Source organism: Coturnix japonica, chromosome 2 (assembly GCF_001577835.2).
Source record: "Coturnix japonica isolate 7356 chromosome 2, Coturnix japonica 2.1, whole genome shotgun sequence".
Taxonomy (NCBI): Eukaryota; Metazoa; Chordata; class Aves; order Galliformes; family Phasianidae; genus Coturnix; species Coturnix japonica.
The window spans coordinates 75,089,669-75,113,251 of NC_029517.1; the positions used below are offsets into that span (position 1 = coordinate 75,089,669).

General features: G+C 39.9%; 1 protein-coding gene across 3 annotated transcripts in view; it reads left to right on the forward strand.

The window, feature by feature from the left end:
* Nucleotides 1–23,583, forward strand: part of CNTNAP2 (contactin associated protein 2) — a 559,041-nt gene that overhangs the window by 325,970 nt on the left and 209,488 nt on the right. For all 3 annotated transcript variants that reach the window (XM_015854927.2, XM_015854925.2, XM_015854926.2), the window contains one exon: nt 20,040–20,146. In XM_015854927.2, the coding sequence (XP_015710413.1) occupies nt 20,040–20,146 (107 nt within the window). The remainder of the gene's footprint in view (nt 1–20,039; nt 20,147–23,583) is intronic.

A 23,583-nucleotide genomic window follows, 5' to 3' on the forward strand; every position in this document is an offset into this window, starting at 1 on the left:
GATATCTGTGGTTGCATAACTATATCTGGCACCAAAGGAGGCACCTTGATCTGCCATAAGGACATAATGGGCATCCTGTTAGCAGTAAAGATCGGAGCACTGACCACAATGTCCGTTGGCCATGTACCTGTCAGCGAGCGTACTACCGAGCCTCCCACCTCCAACAATCTCCCCCAGGGTGCAAGTAGGCCACACCACTTGGGTCCTACCTATGCCTTCCAGGGCCATTTTATCTTATGGACTCCTGGATCTAAATCCTCAGGTGCAGGGAGCAGAAGATTATTTTCAATGCCAATAGGTAATAGGTAATAGTCTCGTGAGGGTTGGAAGGGACCTTAGAGATCATCGAGTCCAACCGCCGGGATTCGAGCCTCTGTGCTGCAGAGCGGCACTTCTACCACTTGCGCCACAGGGGGATTCGAACATCCGGGCCCTGGTGTTGTAACGCGGCATTCCTACCACTGCGCCACCAGGGCACACAATCTGAGGTCTTACCTGATTATCAGTGCCTGTGATTCGGATCCTAAGTGGGGAAGCCCATATTATCTGTAGCATTTTCAGGGCACTAGGTCTGCCATCACAAGGTCTTCCATTCAGGTCCCGCAGGGTTTCATATAGTCTCTTTGTCCACCCCTGCAGGGACTGGGAGTCTGTCTTCAGGGCAGCCTTGAGAATACCATTATACCATTCAATGCAGCCTGCCCAGTTGGATTATATGGCAGATAGAACTGCCTGGCTTGCCAATTGTACAGTGGAGATAATACAAGTATAACATACAGTTGGAATAGTACAAATATAGTTGGAAATAAATAGCCAGATGGTAAGAAAGGAAAAGGACTCTCCAACCCTGAGGCCTTCAAGATAATTGCTCACTGATGTTGAGGCTCACCACAAGAATTCCACAAAGGAGCAATCTCAAGAAAGAGATGCAAGTTTACTGGTGGTCAGCCCTTAAATGGGATCTAGGAGTGGTGGAGTCAGGCTCCACCCGTTCTGGGAGCACAGCTGAATTACCTTCACCTCTGCTCCTGCAGCTGACTCAGATGGTTAATCAGAGGTTCAGGCTGTGATCAACCATTTCCCTTACCCTGTGATACTGGGATCCTCCTGACTTTGAAAAGAAAAATAATTGTTTCATTCTGTGTCATGAAGAATTCATTCTTCATCAATATGGAAATGCTTTCATAGCCACACTTCTATGAAGACCCCTACTGAGAAAAAAGATGAGTTGTCATACTAAACTATTCTTTTACTGTAGACTTCCTCCATTTGCTTGGAGTTTAAAAAAAGATGAAGTTGTAAATGATGAATTTTTACATGATTAACCAGAATGGATAGGGGACAGTTTTATCTAATATAATATAAGATTAAAGATACTCAGCATGATCAGTTATATCTTTTAAGATGCAGAAAGAATGGTTACATTAGTTTTACACTTGGAAAACAGAGATGCTGATCAAATGGTTTTTATTTTATTTTATTTTATTTTTTATTTTTAGTCCTCTCCTCTCAGATGTTTTGCTATTACATCTAGAGTTACAGGTTGAGATCTTACTAACAGAGAACATCAATTCTAGAGAGCATTCTCTTTTTACCACTGGCTAAACAGTTTATTACATGGAGCTGTATGTATACATATCATTAAAATCCTTTTTTTTTTTTTTTTTTTTTTGGGGGGGGGGGGGGGAAGTGCAGAAGAATAGGGGGTGCTGAGCTGAAGAAGTCCCTGCTTCTGTACCTTGACTTTAATTGTATTAGCAATGGAAGTTGTACTGTTGTCACTGTAATCAACATGCTGTACTGCTTATGGCAGAACAGATCCCTGTATACCTCCTTTACATTAACAACCTGAGTTGTTACAGTAAACATGGTACAGTTGTACTTAAGGATTTTAACACAGGACATTGACATAGAATTGCTCATAACAAACTTATCACAGTCTCAGAGAATTCTTAAGTTCAGCTGACCTGGTTGAAGCTAAAATAGAGTTCTCAGAATCACAATGAGGAGACACTAAAATGATTTCAAAATAGTGTCCAGTCCCTACTTGTCTTTGGAACTGTGTGTACCTCTACTTGGAAATTCTTTCTGATGTGGAAAACATGTGAAACTACTAAAGCTTTTAACAAGGCTTTGAATAAGACCACTTCAAATGTATTTAATTCATGATCCATCTCAATCCAGAAAAATGACTATAGACATAGGTGATGCCTCAAATAACATTGATAATGCTTTTAATACCTATGTGCCACAGTGTGACAACTGTCATTTTTAAAACAAGTCAGTATGTAGCTGGAAGGTTACTCGCTCTAAAGAAGTGGCCAAAAATAAGATTTTAATTGGTTTTTTTTTTGTTTGTTTGTTTTTTGGGATTTTTTTTTTTTGACATTTTATCTTAGTTTCCCTCAAGATTTTTTAACTGTGGAAAAAATGTCCGTTCTAACACATCAAAAATTAGAAATGCCAGTGAAGTGAATGAACTAAGTTTTCCTGTATGTTCACAAACTTTCTCCCTTTATGAAGTTGGAAAAATTTGGATGAGTAGGCAATTAGCCTTCATCCTACTTAACTGACAATTTTTAGCTTGCAAAATCTGATGAAGATTGAAGTAAATGAGAATTAAAGTTCATTATAGAGATAAAATGCAGGTATACGTTGTTTGATTTAAAGTGCTTATGCAGCACTTTGGCATCAAGAGATTGACTGTACCTTCTAGTTGTACTTAATTAGAAGGGAGTTTTAAAGTTAATGAAATAAATTCTTGCCAATTTATTAAATAGTATTTTAGGCTTGCAGGCTAGTCAAGTGAATTGCTATGAGCTGGCTTTAGCACTTCATATAAATTATACTTAGAGACTTTGTGTGTTTTGGAGATCATAGTAGCCTTTATGGGAAAATTTTCTCAGAAAAGTATTTTTCATTTGATTCATTTTTATCTAACAGAATCATATTCCCTTGTTATAAGGTATGTGTAAGTGGATGGGTTATGCAGAAAGTATAGGAATTATTTTTATTAAGTGCTTATTTCATTACTTGGGCTACTTACTAAAGTTAGGAAGTGTCTTGTGGAGGATTTTTTTTTCCCCAGAGATTTAGGATTCATCACTATTTTTCTTCATCTGAAGACAGGTCAGTAAAATACACTGAAGTAGTAATAATTAAATGTTAAAAAGTTTTAACATAGAGCTGGAAACAGAAAAAACACAATTGACTTACTGTTGCTAGTTATAAAATAAGTCAGACTGGTAACTGTTATGGATTACCTGTTTGAGTGAACGCTGAATATATGTTAATTCTGTGAAACAACCTATGAAAAGAGAAATGGTTTCAGAATGTTTCCTTGATCAGTTTGGTTTCTCCCGCTTCTTCCTGAGCCTGGCAAACAAGATTTATTGATGGTATTTCAACAAGGACAGCCACATCCAGACTAACAGTTGCCTGTTGAGAATGTAGAGATGAAACTGATACTGGCCAGTGCTTGAAAGAGGAATGAAGGCAAGAAAAGTGAATATTTAAGTAGCGTAGTATAAAGAACAACATCCTCTTTCATAAAACTTTCTGAGATTTCTTTTTTAAAGTTTGTGAGAAATAATCCATGATCATTTCATTTCTATTCTTCTTAAAAAGTGTGGCAAGAGATTAAATAGATTGAATAACACATTCGAGAAAAGCTGAGGACACCTTGGAAGCAAAAGATGCACATAAAGTTGGAAGCTGGGGACTATATACTCAGGAGTAGAGAGAACAGAGATTAAAAGCAAATAAAGAAATAATGTATGTTCAAAAAGGCAACATGAAGTGGATAGATGTGCACTACTACAGAATAGAGAGAGAAATAAAATCTTTTCTCTAGTACTTAGTGAAGGCTGCAATCACTTTAGAACTCAATATGTTTCCCTCATTAACACTTAAGTACATTACTGAGAAGGAGAAGTAGTAAAGCAGACTTATGGACAATGTGATAATCTACATATTTTAGTGTGGTGGTCAAAGGTCATTCCAGGAAATGGTTTATGGTGAGCCTGATAAGAATATACAAATTATGCGTCAAATATTTTGTTAGGTCACAAGGAAATGCAATCCATACAGGGATAAATATAATTTGAGCACTTTACCTATCCTTCCCCCCCAAAGCATTCTATTTCACATATATATTTTTTGTTCAGAGTTATCTCTCTTAAAAACTTTAAATGAGTATATACATACTGCTTCCTCTCCTTTGCCATGTACAGACTGCACACCTACATGAAAAGTTTACACTAACTATTACAGGGAATTTTAGACTCTATAATGTGTTAACACAAAAGACCTCAGTTTAAAATTCTGATGTTAATCTTGAGGTGAATGAGGGGAGTGGTAGATGCTGTCTTCACTTTGGGAAATATAACAGATTCCAGAGAGCCCTTACTTGAAAATCCTACCCAGAGCAGGATGATCAACATATAACAGTCCTTCAGAATTATCATTATTATTTTTTTTGGAAGGAGGAGTACATGCTAGTGCATTCTTATTCCATGCTTATAACAGAATCCCTGAGTTGATATGGGAGACTATCCAGTTGACTCAGAAGCATTTAATATTGTCTGCTAATCAAACTCTTATAAACCTTCTGTCTGAGTTATCCTTAAGCATGTCTGGGGAAACCTTACTGTTTAATCCTTGCATCTTCAATTCCAACAAGCTCTTTCAACCAGCATGGTTGTGAGTCAGTGTGCTGCCTAAGAACACACTGGATGTTCTACAATGAAGACTTTTATTTGTACATGAGAAATAAGTGGTTCACTCACACAGGCACACACCCACCTTCTTTTAGTAATCTGTTAAGAGCAATAAGGCAAGGATTTGAAAAAGCTGTCAACAGTAAAAATTTTAAAATCTGTTTCACAGAACATCTGCTCTTCTTTTGTCATGTGCTAGCACATCACTGTAGGGGAATTTTAATGAAATGAAGTAATCTATAACTTTTATAAAGATCATAACTGAAAGCTCAGTCTGGAAAGTCATTTATTGTTTTCCCTTATATAGATTATTTACTGGAGGGGTTTGCTTGTATATTCATGCTTAATGATTTTATTATCTTTTATTAGAAACAATGTCAACATTGAGCAAATCTCTACAAAGCTCTCCCTTTGATATGAAACTTGATATGAAACTTGTATTCTCATGAGACTAAACAGTAAATATTGAACAGATCCCGTAATAATACCTTTGAAACAGTAACTCCCTGGTCATTCAGCTGAGTTTTGAAGGCTGATTGCTCTCAGATTTTTCCTACAGAAAAATGTAGCAGCCCTAAAGAAGCAGGATTTCTGTCCACAAGCTTATATTGGACCCCATAAAAAAGTAAGTTACATTACATTAACTGCTCACCTAATTTTGCTGTATGTGGCATATCAATTCAGGAAACATTATCAGTGACAACCCTTTAAAGAAGAAAAGCCAGTGAAGTTTATGTAGGTTGCTGGCAGCTTTAGGTGCAGGCATGTCCAGCCCGTGGACTGCATGTGGCCCATCACAGCTTGCAATGTAGCCAGCACCCTACCCTGCACTTTTGTCATGGTTTAATAATTTTGTAATTTTGCTATCAGTATTCCACATCATAACATCATATAAAGCATGAATAATTTTACTGAATCTGCAACTTATAGAAGAAGACTACATTTCCCAGAGAACAACACGATAGGTCACGGGACCTGGACTCTATATTAACTTGGTCACAGACTAGACTGAGGTCTTTCGAGTTCTGGCGTTCAGGGGAGTGTGTGGGAGCCTTCAGCCGTCTCGCCTAGATTTCACAGTAGGCCTCTCGGTTACGGGACTCATTCTCTCTCCTATTTTGCTTGATTTGTTAGCTCAATTTTCAATTATATTGTATTATATTGTGTTATCCTGTATTTCGNGTTAGCTCAATTTTCAATTATATTGTATTATATTGTGTTATCCTGTATTTCGATATAGTATTTAGTAAATAAGTGTGCCTCCTTAGATCGTTGCCGCTGTTTTCTTTTCCTAATTAACTTTTTTCCTTTCAGCCTAGGGCCCCTGCGGGGCCCACAGCCCCTGTCACAGACACAGGTGGATTTTTCGTTCAAACCGTGACAACTTTATAGGCAGTGAGCAGGTCTTCACCATGGAATGATCCAGGGCATGCACCTGTCACTCAGCAACAATCAAACTATCAGTGTCTAACAGTGTCAACTGAAAAAAGAGCACAAGGAGCATAGTACTAAGAAGTGCTGACTCAAGTGATGGCAAATAATTGTATGCATTTTGGTATATTGGCTAAACACAGGGCTCTGAACAGCAAAGAATACGCTTTCCATTTTGATAAAGGAGTTTAAGTATAGGTTTCAAAATCGGCAGAAATATAATCAATTTATACTGTTATACTAGAGGAACAGTATGTACTTTAACTTCCTCTTTTGCAAACCAAGTCTGCAAATACACTGTCAGTTATACAGAGGGTAGCTGTTATTTTCACTTTCCTTTTCACTTTTCTACTACAAGCAAAACAGCATACTGCAGTAGTTTCTGGGCAAAAGAAAAATGAAATCCAACTACTAAAATCCATTTTCTTTCTAACAGTACAAGAGAGAAAGGTCTGCTCCTTTTCTCTACAGTAGCAGGACCTTTTCAATTTCTGCACTTTTTAATTGTACAAAAAACCTTGGCTCTGCTGTTTCCTTTGTGGCTCCTTCACTGAAGTCTAGCAATGGACTAAATCAGTTCCACTACACAAACTAACATTAAAATCATTAATTCTATAAATAAAATTACTTATTTCCTAAACTAGATCCAATACAGTTAATTCTAGAGTGTACTGATGTTTTTATCTCTCACCCTCTATTCAGTTTGTTTACCTTTTGAAATTACAGTTCATACTAATACTAATACTAATCTCCTGCATGGTATTGTACAATTTATATTAAATTTACCCATCCAAAGCATTGCTGAAAGAATAATCAGTAGCTGTTTCTGATCTTTTATTACTTTATGATTGTTTGATTCAGGATCTATGAAAACAGTAACAAATCTTCAAGCATAATTACTATCCCCTGCTGGCTTCTTGCTTTTGCTCAAAATCACTGGTAAAGTGGAAATGTAACTACTCCAATGTCTGGTCAATTAATGGCCCTCAGCTGCATTTTTGTGTGTGTTTAGCATTGACAATATTTATTTGGACTTGCCATCCTAATTTTTCATACTTAGTAATAAATTTGTGTATGTCGGCCTATTCCAATAAATTAATGCTTTTCTAGCCATGAGTTATTCAGAAAATAGCAGAAAATGAATTATGATCTTTATTATTATTCTCTTTCATTAGAGTAGCAACCTTGTGTGTCTTATTGATGTTCTTATTTTAGCTGTTTGGAAAGCCTTTATTTTATATTTATATCCTTAGAAAGACCTTTATATCAGTGTTATTGAGTATTCTTCTTACATACTTTGTAGCATGTATTCTCCACGTCTCATGACTTAATGCTTTTCTCTTTGCTACTGTTATTTGTCTGTGTAAGTATTGTTTATCCCAGTAGTATATTTCATAACTATGTTTGTACGGAGTGTGCTCTGCAAAGTATAGTTGCATATAAAACTTCTCACAAAAGGAAACAGGCAATTGTCTTAGAGCAGTGCACTTAATATTCTGAAATAAGTGAAGTTCCTGATTTGATAGAAGTATATCATGCTACTCTTTGATGTTAGGAGTACATTTCAACAAACAGAAGTTTCTCCTTCAAAAATGTTCTTTCCTTTTTTAATGCTCCCAGTAAACACTTGCAGACTTATACCTATGTGTTTGTTCTTTTTTTTTTTTTCCACCAAAGTAGAAGCAGTAAAGGAGACACAGTAACTAATCCATAAAATGTGAAATACTTCAAAAATGATCTGCATATCTGTTGAAGTACTTTATTTTCCTAAAATATGATGGAAGGAAGGAAGGAAGGAAGGAAGGAAGGAAGGAAGGAAGGAAGGAAGGAAGGAAGGAAGGAAGGAAGGAAGGAGGGACCCAAGGAAGGAAGAAGGAAGAAGGAAAGGAAGAAAGGGACGGAAGGAAGAAGGAATGGAAGAGGAAGGAACGGAACCATGACTCGAAGAAGGAAGGAAGGAAGGAAGCAGAGGAAGAAGGACAGGAAGGAAGGATAGGAAGTCGAAGGAGGGGGAAGGTGGGGGGAGGAAGAAGAAGGAAGGAAGGAAGGAAGGCACCACACCCGAAAGAAGGTAGAAGAAAAGTGAATGCGAAGGAAGACGAAGGAAGGAAAGAAGGAAGGAAAGAACGGAAGGAAGAAGGGAATTATTTAGGAAGGAAGGAAGGAAGGAAGGAAGGAAGCGAAGGATAGGAAGGAAGGAAAGAAAGGAAGGAAGGAGAAGAAAGGATTCGCGCCAGGAGAGAAGTGGAAGAAGGAAGGAAGGAAAGAAATGACACAGACAAAGGACTAGTAAGGAAGGAAGGAAGGAAGGAAGGAAGGAAGGAAGGAAGGAAGGAAGGAAGGAAGGAAGGAAGGAAGGAGCAGAAGAGAGGTATAGCATGACTGAAAAGGTTATTGGCTGCCTACTCCACATTACAGGCAGTAGAGACAATAAGCTATTGCCAATTTGGGAGTGGATGAAAGATCTGACCCACCTTCCTAAGACAGACATGGCCTGAGCAGAGACAGTAGCACAGTGGGTTGCCTATCTCAGCTGGAGGAGTCACAGTTGAAAGAAGAGCTCCTAGGCCTGGTGACATATCACAGTGGTGTGCCAGAAGAGGCAGTGGTCACTCCACTGGATAAGTCTTGTTCAAAAAGGGAACTATCCTATTCTTGAAGATGCCTGGTGTATGGGTGGGTCCAGCAGGGTAACCCAAGCAAGTAGAGATTAGTAGCATGCCATCCCTCCACTGATACAATCTTGTTTGAAGATATTCAGGATAGCCAATGGGCAGAACCGTGAGCTGTGTGTGTGGATTGTTATAACCAAAGAACTCAATGATGGTATCCTGAACATCTGCAGAGGTAGCTGGGCTCTGTACCGGGGGCTCACTCTTCGTATTGCACAGTGAGCCACCCAGGAGTGGACTATTCATGCCTGACCACTATTGGGTAGAGGTATGTAGTTAGGCGTATGGAATGTAGTTAGACACACTATCATACATGCCTACCATGTTTCTGACCACCAGCCAGTACCGTCACTGGGAAAAAATGAAGCTGACACACTGGCTTGAATCCAATGGTTTGAAGATTCACCATCTCAGAAAATTGCCCATTGGCTACATCAGAAGCTGAGGCCAAAAACAAAGTGGCTGCTTGTAAAACTGTCTGATGTCACCCAGGCATACTGAAACTGCAATGCTTGCTCCAAAGTGAAACCAAGACCATTAATGACCAATAGCATGCCATCCTTCAACTGAAACAATCAGGTTAATGAGGGGGATGGTCAGAGTAGACAAAGGGCAGAACTGCAATTCATGTGGATGATTATATCCAAGGAAATCACTGATGGTATCATGAGTTGGGCTGTGTATCAGGGGCTCACTCTTTGAATTGTGCAGTGGGCCACCCAGGAATGGCCTATCCATTAGTACAGTTCTACAGTAGTACAATAAACAGGAAAACATGTTTAAACTGATGTTTTATTAGGAAAGATTATCATGATAGGAAAAAAATGGAAATGCTTAGCAGTGTTGAAGACTTGCAGTAAACAACACGAAAGAGCATTCCCCAGAGGAGAAATCCTTCCTCAGTGTGTCTCGCTCCAGTTTATAGGAGGGAGGCAAGGTTCTTTGGTACGTGTATACCCAGCGTGAGATTAAGAAGCAACAGTTCAAATGTTGGTCCAACCAGTTTATTAAAGTCCTAGCCGTTTTCAGGGAGATGGGGAAGGGAAGGTAGGCGATAGGAAAGGTAGGAAATATAAGCAAGGAGTCTCTGCAGAAAGCAAAAGAGATAGTCACCACCGTGGGTCCAGCGAGGCACACAGTAGGTTCACTGATCTCAGGAACTCATCTAATCACCACAGGGGATGAGAGAAAGCCAGGAAGCTCTGCAGCAAGCCAGCCTCGGGGGTTCTTCCAAAGAGGTTTTCCCCTCAGGGAATTATCTGTCAAAGGTGTCTTTGGGAGTTTGTCTCCAAAGTCCCCAGTTTAGTGAGGGCCTTTTATCCCCCATTTCTGTGGGGTTGTTTTTCTTCTTCTTTGAAGTTTGAGGATTACAGCTCAGCATTTTTGGGAACGTATCTCAAGCAAACACTGAACTTCCAAACAAGCAGGAAAAAGAAGATCTTCTGAAACCCACTTAGTCAAACACTCTTTGTAAAATGGTTTAAAACCAGCTTTTGTGACATTCCTGGCCCACAGATAAGCCAGCAAGGAGGGGTGCCTCTGTTGCCAGACACAAGCATTATCACCTTCTGCAGTGGTCAGCTCCTTCGAGCAGCACCCCTGAAGAAGACTGCTTGTCATGCTTCTGCTTATCTTCGCAATCATAAGCAGAGGTACTGTGGCACAATAACACCCACCATTCACTCTCCTAGATAGTTAGCAGTTGCCAGTCAGAATCTTATCATTCATAAAGCAAGCTTTGAGACAAATAAGAAAAACAGTTCTGTCCTTCACACATTGGCAGTCAGCCCTTAAATGGGATCTATGAGAGGTGGAGTCAGGCTTCACCTCTTCCGGTAGCACAGCTGGATTACCTTCACCTGTGCTCCCACAGCTGACTCATTGCTTGCCTCAGGTGGTTAATCAGAGATTCAGGCTGTGATCAACAGTTTCCCATACACTTCACCCCTTCACAGAGTGAACCAATGATTAGGTGAGCTTTGGTGAAGGTTCATGCTCTTCCAGCGCTTGATGGTGTTACTGGAGGCATGTAATCATGAGGTGCAAGTCCATCTATGTTTCATCAGTCCCATGTAGGTCATCACCAGGTAGGTCATCACACATGATGTGGCAGCAACACTGGAATGCTTTGAGGATATTTTGTTCCTTCCAGAGGTCTTGGTGGCTCAAAGACTTGGGAAATAATACAGATGTTTCAAAGGTACCAGGAGGGGAAGTTCTGCCCTCCAGGGCAAGATACAGGTTGTATTTCTATCCTGGGTCAACACTTCAGCTTGTACTGGGGCATGCCCCAGCCACCTGTACCATACCCTTTGGCCGGATATCTGTGGCTACATAACCAGGAGGAGTCTTGATCTGCCATAGGGACATAATAGGTGTTCCTTTAGCAATAAAGGCCGGAGTATTGACCACGATGTCAGTAGGCCATGTACCTATCACCGAGGGGGTGACTGAACCTCCCACCTCCAATAATCTCCCCCAGGGTGCAAGTAGGCCACACAACTTGGGTCCTAGAGAACACAGTCCTCTCCAACAATGACAGGTTGATTAAATTGGTCCCCTCCCTCCATCTGAGGGGGAGAGATATGCCCTGACCCGTGTGTATACTGGAAGTGGGCTACTGCAGGCCTATCCAGTACCAAAGGCAAACCAGGCGTATACCATCAGGTCACTTACTAAACTGATGTCTGCCCACAGGACACCTCAAGCTATTGAGAGTGGACAAGGGACCCATTTTACTGGTGCAATGATATAACTCTGGGCAGAAGAAAACAACACTGAACAGAGATACCACCTGCCATATAATCTGACAAGATCAGGCCTTATTCAGCGCTATAATGGTATTCTTAAGGCTGTCCTGAAGACAGATTCTCATTCTCTGCAGAGGTGGACAAACAGACTCTATGAAACCCTGCAGGACTGAAATGAAAGGCTCAGAAATGGCAGACCTTGTGCTCTGAAAATGCTATAGACAATATGGGCCTCCCCATTTAGGACCTAGATTATGGGCTCAAATAATCAGGTAAGACCCCTGATTGGTAATTAAAATAATCTTCTGCTCCCAGCCCCTGAGAATTTAGATCTGGGAACCCATAGAAAAAAATGGCCTTGGGAGGTGCAGGTAGAGCCTAAGTTGTGTGTTCTACTTACATCTTGGGGAAGATTAGTGGAGGTGGGAGGCTTGGTAGTTCCTCTGGTAATAGGTACATGGCCTATTGACATTTGGGCAACACTCCAGTCTTCATTACTAAGGGGACCCTCATCATATCCCTATGGCTGATCTGGACACCTCCTTTGGTGCCAGATACAGTTGTGCATGCCCTAGTGCATGCTGAAGTGTTGATCCAGGATAGAAATATGGCCTGTATCTTGCCCTGGACAGCAAACTTTCCCCTCCTGGGACCCCTGAAACGTCTATATTATTTTCCATGAGTTTTTGAGTGCCTAGGATCACCAAAGGAGTGAAATGCTACCAAAGTGTTCCAGTGTTGCTGTGAGATCAAGCACGAAACCTGGGGATGGCCTATGTGGAACTGATGGAGCATAAAATGGACCTGCACCAAACAACTGCTGGCCTCCAGTGACACCACCAAGCACTGGCCCATGGGAGAACATAAACTTCAACCACAAACCTGTCTAAGATTATGTCAAACTGCATCTCAACGGCAATTGTATAAGTGTCACTGTGTATTGGATCTCTCCAACCCTCCTCACCCCCCAGTTGAATTCACACCATGAAGGGGTGGAGTGTATGGGCACTATTGTGTCATGTCCTAAACCACTGATTGATCAGCTGAGGAAAGGATGCAGTCAGCCCTGGGAGCACAGGTGAAGGCAATTCACCTTGTGTGACCAGAAGGGGTAGAGCCTGGCTCCACCTCTCTTAGACCACCCTCTCTTAGACCCCCCATTAATGGCTGACTGCCCCAGGGGTAGATTCTCTTTCTGGAGATACTTCTTCGGTAGAACTTTCCTCTGCAAACTTAGAATCTTCTGATATGGGTAAGCTATCTTTTTCTCTTTATAGCACCTTTCTATTGTATTGATCCTCCCGTTGTGTTGATCTGCTCAATTGTTGTACTACTTTTTTCACCAAAAGGCATGAAGAATTTATATATTTCAACAGACAACCAGTAAGTGCAAATGTTCAGTGCCATACTCATTAGTAAATAATTTTAGGATTTGTTTTGGTTTATTCTGGGATGTTCATAGCAGTTAATGGTTTAAAACAAACAAACATGTATCTAATAGTAATGACAGATCTGGAACCAACCAAACAAGTGACTAAATACAGTTACATTGTTTTTCATGTTGACTAGGCCTCCAACCAGAAGACTGATTGTCAGCAGGTTGATAAGATGCTCAGTCTGTTGGTGGAGCTTAGGGAGGAGGTAGTGAGATTAAGAACCATCCAAGAGTGCAAGTTTGAGATTGACCGCTGGTGTAATTCTCTGTAAGAAGGATGCAGAGACTGCACCCCTCAGACTGTGGTGGACCCTCTCGCTTGCCATAGTCAAACTGAGAAAGCCAGCTTGAGAGGAGAGGAGGAATGGCAGCAGGTCCCAGATCGGTGACACAGGCAATGTCCATCCTGACCTACCTTGGTTCTCCAGGTGCCTCTATATAATAGGTTAAAAGCCCTGAAACTGGAGGGAAAACCTCCAGTCATCCTGGAAAGGTGATGGAACAGCTTGTGCTGGATGCCATATCCAGACAATTGAAAGAAAAGGAGATTATCAGGAGTAGTCAGCATGGCTTCACCAAGGGGAGGTCTTGACCAAGCCAATAGCCTTCTACGATGTTGTCACTGGCTGGGTGGAGTGGGGGGAGGGTGGTAGTTGTAGTCTATCTTGATTTCAGCAAGGCATTTGATACTGTCTCCCACAGCATCCTTGTAACAAAGCTGAGGAAGTGTGGGATAGGTGAGTGGACAGTGAGGTGGACTGAGAACTGGCTGACTGACAGCACAGAGGGTCATCACTGGTGGTTCATAGTCTGCTTGGAGACCTGTAACTAGCAGTGTTCCCCAGGGGTCTGTGCTGGGTCCAGTCTTGTTCAACATCTTCATTAATGATCTTGATGAGGGGATAGTGACCACCCTCAGCAAGTTTGCTGATGACACGAAGTTTGGTGGATTGGCTGACACGCCTGAAGGCTGTGCTGCCATTCAGCAAGACCTGGACAGGCTGGAGAGCTGAGCAGTAAGAAACCGGATGAGGTTTAACAAAAGCAAGTGTAGAGTCTTGCACCTAGGAAGAAATAATTGCATGCACCAGTACAGGCTGGGGGAAGACCTGCTGGAGAGGAGCTCTGCTGAGAGGGACCTGGGCATCCTGGTGGACAACAGGTTGGCCATGAGCCAGCAGTGTGCCCTTGTAGCCAAAAAGGCCAATGGCATTCTGGGGTGCATTAAAAAGAGTGTGCCCATCTGTTCTGCCCTGGTAAGGCCTCATCTGGAGTCTCCTTCAAGACCTGTCTGAATGCCTACCTGTGTGGCCTGGTGTAGGGAGCCTGCTTTGGCGGGGGGGTTGGACTCGATGATCTCTAGAGGTCCCTTCCAACCCCTACAATTAACTCACCCCTCCTTGTAACAGCTTGAAGAACAGGACAAGCTGAGGAATGTGACCTTCCCCTTTTGTACAGTCGTGCTGCAGGAGAGAAAAGGGCAGGTGGAAGGCAGGGACCTGCGCAGACTCAGATTGCACAGAAGTAGGGTGGTTCCAGAACCTCCCTGCCTCTCCAGGTACTCATGTACTCCCGTACCTTGCTCATTGTCTCAGGCTGTGACTCTATAATTCCACTGTACTGCAGTCCTTCACGGCACTAACCAATGACTGAGCTGGTAGGGGGTGACTTGAAAATATATGTTGTGTACATTGTGATGCATGTATAATACCTGCTGCAATGTAGGATATTATGACAATAAAAGCAATTATTAACAACCTTTTCCATGGTTCTGTTGAGCCAGCACTTCATGATCTTCCTAGAGGCATATCTTCTTCAAGGACCTGTAGCTGTTCTGATTCATGCCCACCAGTTTCCATCTTATGTTGTTGTCTTCAGCCCACTTCTGCACAGTTGCACCTGTGAAATGTGTACCTTGATCGCTTTCAGTGACCTCAGGAGTCCTGTACAATGCCATCAACCAAGTTAGAGCTTTGATTGTATTGGCTTGGTTTGCCTCTGATGCAGGATAGGCGTAAGCTTGTTGTATCAACACATGTTAGGGTGTATCTGGCCCCGTCAGACTGAGGAAGAGGACCTATATAATCAATTTGCCATTGTTATAATGAGTTGTGTCCTATAGCGAGATGGGCCATAGTTTCTGGCAGAGTTCTCAGCCTCATTCATGAGCAAGCGTCACAGTCCTGACATGCCTGGACAATATCTGATAACTGTATGGGCAGCCCCCAAGCTTTAGCTGCTGCCCACATGGTTTTCTGTCCTGCATGTTGTAGTTTCCTATGCAGCAAGTGGGCTATATTTTCTGCTGATTTACTTACTAACTATTGAACTTGAGTCGCTGTGCCAGTTTCATCATTGCCTCTTGACTGCAAGGGTTGAAGTCCAGAGATGTGGTATGCTTGTATGGTTCTTTGCCTAACCACATTCCATATATCAGCCTACATATCTGCCCCAGATAGGTTGGGCATAAATTGTCCAATCCTGAGTGGCCCACTGTGCTATCCAGAGCATGAGCCCTCAGTAGACTGCCCAACTATCTGTGCAGATGTTCAGTGCACCGTTACCAGGCTCTTGAGTTATCACCATCCGCACAGCTCATAGCTCAGTCCACTGGCTACTTTGTCCATTTCCTTCTTCAAACCATATTGTTTCAGTTGAGGGATGGTATGCAACAGCTGGCCACCTACCTGGGTTCCCTCTGCTGGACCAATCTGTGTACCAGGCATCTTCTGGGATAGGGTATTTCCCCTTCTGTATGGGACTCTTCTTTGGACGAGTAACCACTATTTCCTCCAGTGTCTCACTGTGGTATGTTACCAGCCCAGGTACCTTTTGCAGTTCTTCCTTCAGTGGGGATGATGACAGGCAGCTTCTCTGTCTAAGATTGGGGACCAGCGCACTACTGCTTGTGATTGGGCCACCCTGGTCTTAGGAATGTGGGTTAGGTCTAGGGTTACATATCCCTGAATTGGTAAAGTTGTTTTAACAATAACCTCTGCAGTCTGAGTTATTGGTTCTACTGCCTGCAATGCAGAATAGGTAGCCAATAAATGCTTTTCAACTGTGATGTATCTTTATTCTGCTCCATGCCAAACCTGTGGCCAAAACCTCATAGGGGTTCACAAAGAACTCTGGCTCTGCCAGAGCCCCCATCCAGACCCTTCTTGAGTTACATTCACATCTAGTTTGGCTGAAAAGGTTGGACTATAAATACTCAGTGCTTGGGCCTGTTTAACAGATATTTTTGCTTGCTGGAATGCTTCTTGTTCTGTTCTACCCCAATCCCATACTTTTTTTTTTTTTTTTTTTGTTAATCAATATAAAGGTTCTAGGAGTTGTGCTAGGTGGGGTATAAAGAATTGCCAATATCCTAATATACCCCCAAACTCCTGTAACTGCTTCAGTTTTGTGGGAACCAGGAACACTTGACTCTTATCTATGACTGCACTGAGTAACACCTTAGTCTTACTTGACCAAGCAACACCCAGGAATTTAACTGATATCCTTGCTCCCTGTACTTTTTGTGGATTTACAGTCCATCCTTTTTCCTGTAAATAAGTAATTAATGATGGTACTGCCTTCTCTAATGCCTCAATTGAGTCAGAGGTTAGCATCAAATCATCGATTTTGTGGTACATTTTGACAGTAGATGTTTTCTTCCAACTTGCCAAGTCATGTGCCACCAAATTATGACAAAAAGTATGTGAATGCACACACCCCTGAGATAGGACTTGAAAAGTCCACTGCCTGCTCTCTCATGTGAATGCAAACTGGTCTTGAGATTCCTTAGCAATTGAAATGCTTAAAAATGCATTTGCCAGATCCAGAACGCAGTGATATGTTTCTGTCTCTGTACTTAATGTATCCATGAGGGAGGCAATGTTGGGTATGGCTGCATGGATCGGTGTTGTGACTTTATTTAGTTCTCTGTAGTCTACTGTCATTCACCACGTACCATCTGACTTCCTGACTGGCCATATGGGGGAGTTGTATGGGCTGTGTGCAGGTCTAATGATTCCTACTCTCTCCAGTTCCTGCACAGTCTTGGTAACTTCTTCTGAGCTACCCAGTAGTCCATGCTGCTTTGTGTTTGTGATCCAGTGCAGTTGTGGCAAACAAACAGGTTTAATTTTTGCATAACCCCTTATGATTGCCTGCACCTCCTGTATGCTAATACATCTTTCCTTACATTTCTTTAATCTGAGCTCTCCTTCATTGGTTTGGAGAGTCAGACCTGACAGGATGTCTATCCCCAATATGTACTCTGGAACTGGGGCAATAGACACCTTATACTCCTGGGGTGGTAGTCGTCCAGTCCCCAGTTACAACCAACCATGTTTGGGTTATGAGGATCATCTGCCCACCAAACCCACCTATCATTGCCTTAGTGCCTGAAAATTGGTTTGGGTCACCATATATAACTGATGTTTCTGCCCCAGTATCTACTAATGCCATAACCTGCTGCACATTTTTGGGGGGACCAGTGAGTCATTAGTTTGACATAGGGACTCCAGTCCCCTCTAGAGTCTTGGGGAATTTTGGCTTCTCTGTCAGGTCATCAACTTCGCAATCTTCAAGTCTTTTTCCTCTGATGGCTTGGCTGTGGCTGCCTGGGCTGCCTGAGTAGGTTTACCAGACATCATTTTAAGAATTAAAGAAATCCTTCTTTGTAATAGCCATATTATGAAGACTGTATTTTTATAATACCCATGCAAGTGATGATTGATACCTATGAATAAGAAATTTTGTCTTAAAAATATTGAACATAAAAAACAAAATTCTCCTAGTAAGAAATGCTGTTTAAAAAATAGCTGTTACTGTGAATAGTTAAGCATTAAGAAGACTAACCATTTCTATAGCAGTGACCATGATCAGTTCTTTTTATTTGACATATGACACAATGTCTGTAATTAAAAGGTAAAGAGAAGACCTTAGTAAATATCTACTGAAATTATCAAAGCACCTTCATTTAAATAAAATCAAATATATTTTCCAACATTTATTCAATTTATTCTATTAATCATAACTGGAACTTTCCACTGAACGCTGTTTCAAGGTAGTGTGCAATATTTCAAGCCAAACTGTCTGGAGAGATAAACCAAAATATTGTGTAGGAATATTTTTTTTCCTCCTCTTCTGTTTAAAATATATTTTGTAACACTATTTTCCAGCCTATTCTTATTCTTCTGGAATACTAAGTAGTAGGCTAGTTGCAAGAGCTTTCTAGCAACTTGTGTTGGGTATACAATGCTATTTCTTTTATGTCTTATTTTTGTGTGCTGAATTTCTGTAGTAAATTTTTATTAATGAAATCTAAAACCTTGACAAAATCAAAGTTTAAAATAAAACAAATTGGAGTGCCTGAAAAATAGAAAAATAAAGAGCTTCTAAATTACACTCAAATTATAGTCTTTCAGTTTTCCTATAGGGCAATCACAAGGCTATTTATACAGAATAATAAGTTCCCAGCAATACTGTATTTGTGATAAAAATTAAGCATACCAGTATCACATTATTGTAATTTTATAGTCAAATCCATGTTATTAAAACTGTTCTATCCTCATTGTTAAATTGTCCTTAAAAACAGTTTTGCAGTTCATATGAATGTTTTGTGTTTTTTTGAAGCAGTCTCAATTTTCAGAAGCCTGAAATTATCATCATTCTTGGGGAAAAATAAAATTGTCTGTATATGTTTATGCATGATCACACAAATATACATACACACTCTTGCACCTATTTACTGCTTCATGAGTAAGCCTCTGGTATCAAAACAGTTCATTGAACAAGTTCTAGGTAATGAGTTATTACTTTGTGTATCAGTTTTCAGCGAATATAAAATTGATTAAATAGTAGAATGCACGTCAAACATGCTGCTTAGAGATGGGAGAATCTTCACAGTAAAAGGAGGGAAAAAAAAAAGCAAAAAAACAAACAAACAAACAAACAAAAAGCAGATGTCTAAGTTTTACCAAGTAATATAAATACTCTCGGTCATGATTTAGAGTATAGTCAAGTGTGAAAAGGGTCATTCATTTCTTTGCTACTGTTCATTATTGCTATTGATCCTGTTGATTACAATGAAGAGAGGGAAGAAATTCCTCTCTGATAAATCCTAAGCAACTATAAATTAAAATCTTCTTTCTTATCCCAAAATCTCACAAATTAAGAAGACCAGAGATGTGCGTAGATAAAGGGAAGAGGGTTTTAAATGAATATGCATTTTACATATTTTGTGAGCATATGGTTCAGCTCAGAGAGAACACTGTCAAATGTATGAACCATTAGTAAATATTTTTTACATCTCATTGACTCATGGTTGGTTTGAGTCAAGTTCCAATTTGTGACTCAGGGGACTTTATCTATATTATCTATATGTCCTTGTCAGAGTACCTTCCCTCTAACATGTCAGCAGCACTGCTCAGCTTGGTGTTGTCTGCAAACTTGTTGAGAGTGCACTCAATCCCAATGTCCATGTCCCAGTGGATAGGATAAAGGAGAATAATGCTTGCCATGAATCCCTGTGAAGAAAAATCAGTTGTACTATTAATACTGAAGACTGTAAAACCTTGTTTTAGTAATGCAGCAATAGTAAGTTTCTTACTAACCAGCAGACAATCTACCTCACTTTATCCCATTTCTGGCAATAGAAGAATCAATAGAAAATCACTGGTGTTCCTTCCTTAACTTTCAGTCAATCATGGACCTGTAGTCCGTGAAATGCAACACTACCGGTACAGCAGAAGGGATTGCACCTTGTGATGTTCTTTTGGTTTTGACAGCTAAGCACCAGCCACACTTAGTTTAGAGCCTTAATTCATGATGGGTGATTGCATTCCATCTTTATTACAATTTATTTATTTATTTATTCATGGGCTGCAAATTAATCATCTGCTGTATACTTGTGTGTTTGTTGTTATTTTATGCATAGCAAGGATATCAGGCATGGATGTGATGTAATGTTTGTACAGCTTCCCGTTTAGCCATGCTCACTGATGCTCATGTAGTTGTTTCTCTTTGTATCTTATCCTGACAGGTGTGTGCCCAATCACTGTGAACATGATGGCAAATGCACCCAGACGTGGGATAGCTTCAAGTGCACTTGTGATGGAACTGGGTACAGTGGGACAACTTGTCATAACTGTAAGCCACCCTGACATTTCAAAACTGTAAATGAGTACGGAAGGCACTGATATCTTCTAATTGAAATTAAAAACTCAGTCTTCCTCTCTGTTTGCTAAACATCCTGTAACCTGGTGGGTTGTTGGGGTTGTTTGTTTGTTTGTTTGTTTGTTGTTGTTTTTTAGGAAGGAAAAGATCAATTCATCATGTTCAATCTTGTGTTCCTAGGGCTGCACTTATAGAGCACTATTCTGTACCGTGAATTCTTCTGTTCTTTCGGTTATATACTAAAAGCAGAATATTCATCTGCCAAGTGAAGTGTTATAAAATATCTGAAAGATGCAGAAAATATTTCCTGTACTTACTTTTTCTTCTTTCTTTAGCAAGTTGTTTCTTAATATTCAATAGACTATAAAGATGCCTCTGAACAGTTGAAAATTTGAATTCCTATTTTATCATGTAGATAAAGATATAAATTAATATAATATTCTTTAGCTACAACAGTGTAACGTTAGAAAGGTAGACAGAACAAGATTATTCCATTCTTAACCAAAAAAAGCAATGAGAATAATGGTGATAATTCACAGGTGTCTGAGTATCAACAAAAATCTATTCTGTATTGAAATATTGTATTAGTGTGGGAAGTAATGTATTTAATATAACAGCTGTGAATACAAGTGTAACAGCCCTTCATGATCTGGCAACTGAGCTAGTAAAATTGAAAGAGTTAAATGGCAAATAATTGTTTATTAAAGGGAGGTACCAGTGTTTGAGGACAACATGGCAACACTTTTCCTACCAAAAGTAAACATGTATAGTGATGGCATGTTTACTCTTGGGAAATAAGTTAGAATGAGGTAGTATTTTGATGAAAAAAACAAAAACTGCATATGTTTATTTCTGGAAGTATTATATACACAGAGCTTTTACTGTTGTAGCGTAGACATCTGGAAAAATATGCTTCCTGAGCAAATGATAGGCTGTTAAGATGTTTAACTAGAGAAATATAGGGATGGAAGCTTAGTTAATTAATTATAGTTTATCTAGCAAGTAGACACTTGTGAAAACCAGTGAGATCGTTAAAGGAAAATGTCTCATGCTGAATCTAACAGCCTGACGGAGGCAAGATTCCTGCAGCTGCATGCATTTCCAACAGGGGCATGCACACACTGCACAGGTGCACCACATACACGTGTATGTGACAAGCTGCAGAAGTCACAGAGCACTCATTTATATTGAGCAACAGTGGCTGAGCAGGATGGAGATTCACTAGGGGAAACATGTGAGAAGGATTGGAATAGTTTACACACACATGGTGAATTCCTCCAGTGATGAGGCTCAGGCAGTGCACTCTGTATCTGGCCTTAGATCCTTGTCTTCCCATTTACTGGTGTCTGGACCTTGAACAGCCTTGCAGGCTATAATTTGGGCTAATGACTTGCTTTGCTCCTTTCTGGGAAATTAGATGATGTCTTAACATATAACCTAACAAGTCTAACTTTCCTTCTTGTATCACAAAAGAAAGCAACAAGGATAAATAGATGATGTAACTTCTTAAATCACAGTCATTAGAATAGAACAGAACTAATGGAGCTGTAAGCATTTCCCTTAATAGAATTTTCACCAGCATTTTATGGATAAACTTTAATTAGAAAGTAAAGGACACTGCTGCACTGCAGTACCAGAAGAGGAATTTGGAGTCTACTGTCCTGTATTTAGTTATGGGATGGATAAAGCATATGGGTTTATTTTATCCATGTCATTCATAGATACATTTTTCAACCTTTACTTTTTAATTCACTAGAAGTTTCTACCTTAGATGGATAAGTTTTTGTTTTGTTTATATTCCAATATCCTCATTTTAGTTTTTAACTTGTATTGCTATAGTTTTAGAAGTTTTCTTTCCTATGAAGATGGAGTGAGCAGAACATTATTCAGTGGACATCTTGTCACAATATATGAAGTCTTGTGATTTTCTGGAGTTCCAATTCAATGGCATCAAAATCAGTGAAAAACAAAAAATATAATGTTGAAGTATAGATCTACAGAACCTTTACTCTGCCCTTATAGAGAAATCAATATTAATCTGTATTCCAATACTTATCAGCATATTCCAAGCATGTTTTAAGTATTAGAGATCCAAATAATAAGGGAATTTGTTGATGTTTGCTGAAGGTTGTACTTAGCTTATCCTGAGATTTGGGGCCTCATCTCTGCTACAATGATACTGACCCAGTCTGTCCTTTCCTACTTGTGCAGTGTGTATCTGTACTTGAATCTGTATGGTGTTACCTTTCATTTTCTCACAAGATTTCTGATGTTTGTGGTAATACAAGTCAAGCAGAACAAAAGAAAAAGGAAGAAGAGAAAGGAGAAGTTGGAATGATAACTGGTGTAGGGTATAAAAATAACTGAAAGTAATTTTGAACAGGATTATGAGTTGAGTGAAAAAGCTATAAAATGTAGCACGTGTCATTACTCTATGGAGCAGGAAATTGTTCAAGTAGACTTAGTGCTATGATGTCAGTTCAATATTATTTTACTTAAAACCATTTGTTTAATAGCGTAATCTTATACTGTGCAGAAAAATAATTCTTTTCTCAGTGTTTCCAGTGTTTGTACTGTATATAACAAGATATTCCTCAAAGATGTTGGAGTCAAGACTATTTTAGTGGACATCTTAATTCTGTACTTTGTGATTTTCTAGAACTTGAGTTTTGCTCAATGAGCAGTGTAATTTTGCAGTATATAAAGTTTTTGTCAGTGAACTGATTTTGCTTTAGTCAGAGAAATTAACATTATCCTGAGTTTTCTATCTGAAACAATTGACTGAATTTCAGATACATTTTTTAGGTTTCTTTGAAGTTGAAATTCAAAGACAAACCCAAGGGATAACACTCCTGAAGTGAAACAGAAAAATGTTTGAATGAAAAACTTGTGAAGCAAAATGGCTTTTTTTCCATACATAATATTACATAATAATTACATAATATACATAGGCTGATCCCAAAGTAACACCTCTTTTCTATTTCTTTGGCAAACATGGATGCCATTAAGTCTTCTCTCAATTTGTTGCTGCATCATTATATACCATTATATACCATATATCATTATATACCATCCTAATTCCCATGCAGATGAGTATACCCACTACGCAAAACCCAATGTACGCAAGTGAACCTATACACACACCTACCTAAACCCAACACCCACTATCTCTTAACCTAGAGGCTGTAACTCAGCTATTCTAGAACACTCCATCTACTCAGAACTACTGTATGCTTGTGGTATAAATCCTTACGAAGGATTTTTAATTAAATTTTTTTTTTAAACTACCTTCCTGAAAAAGATAGAAGTGAAGATTGAACATCAAAAGTAGTTGAAGTTTCTCAGAAACGTCATTATGGACATTCTGACAAACTGGAAGCAGAAAGATTATTTACATCCAAGGTATTCTG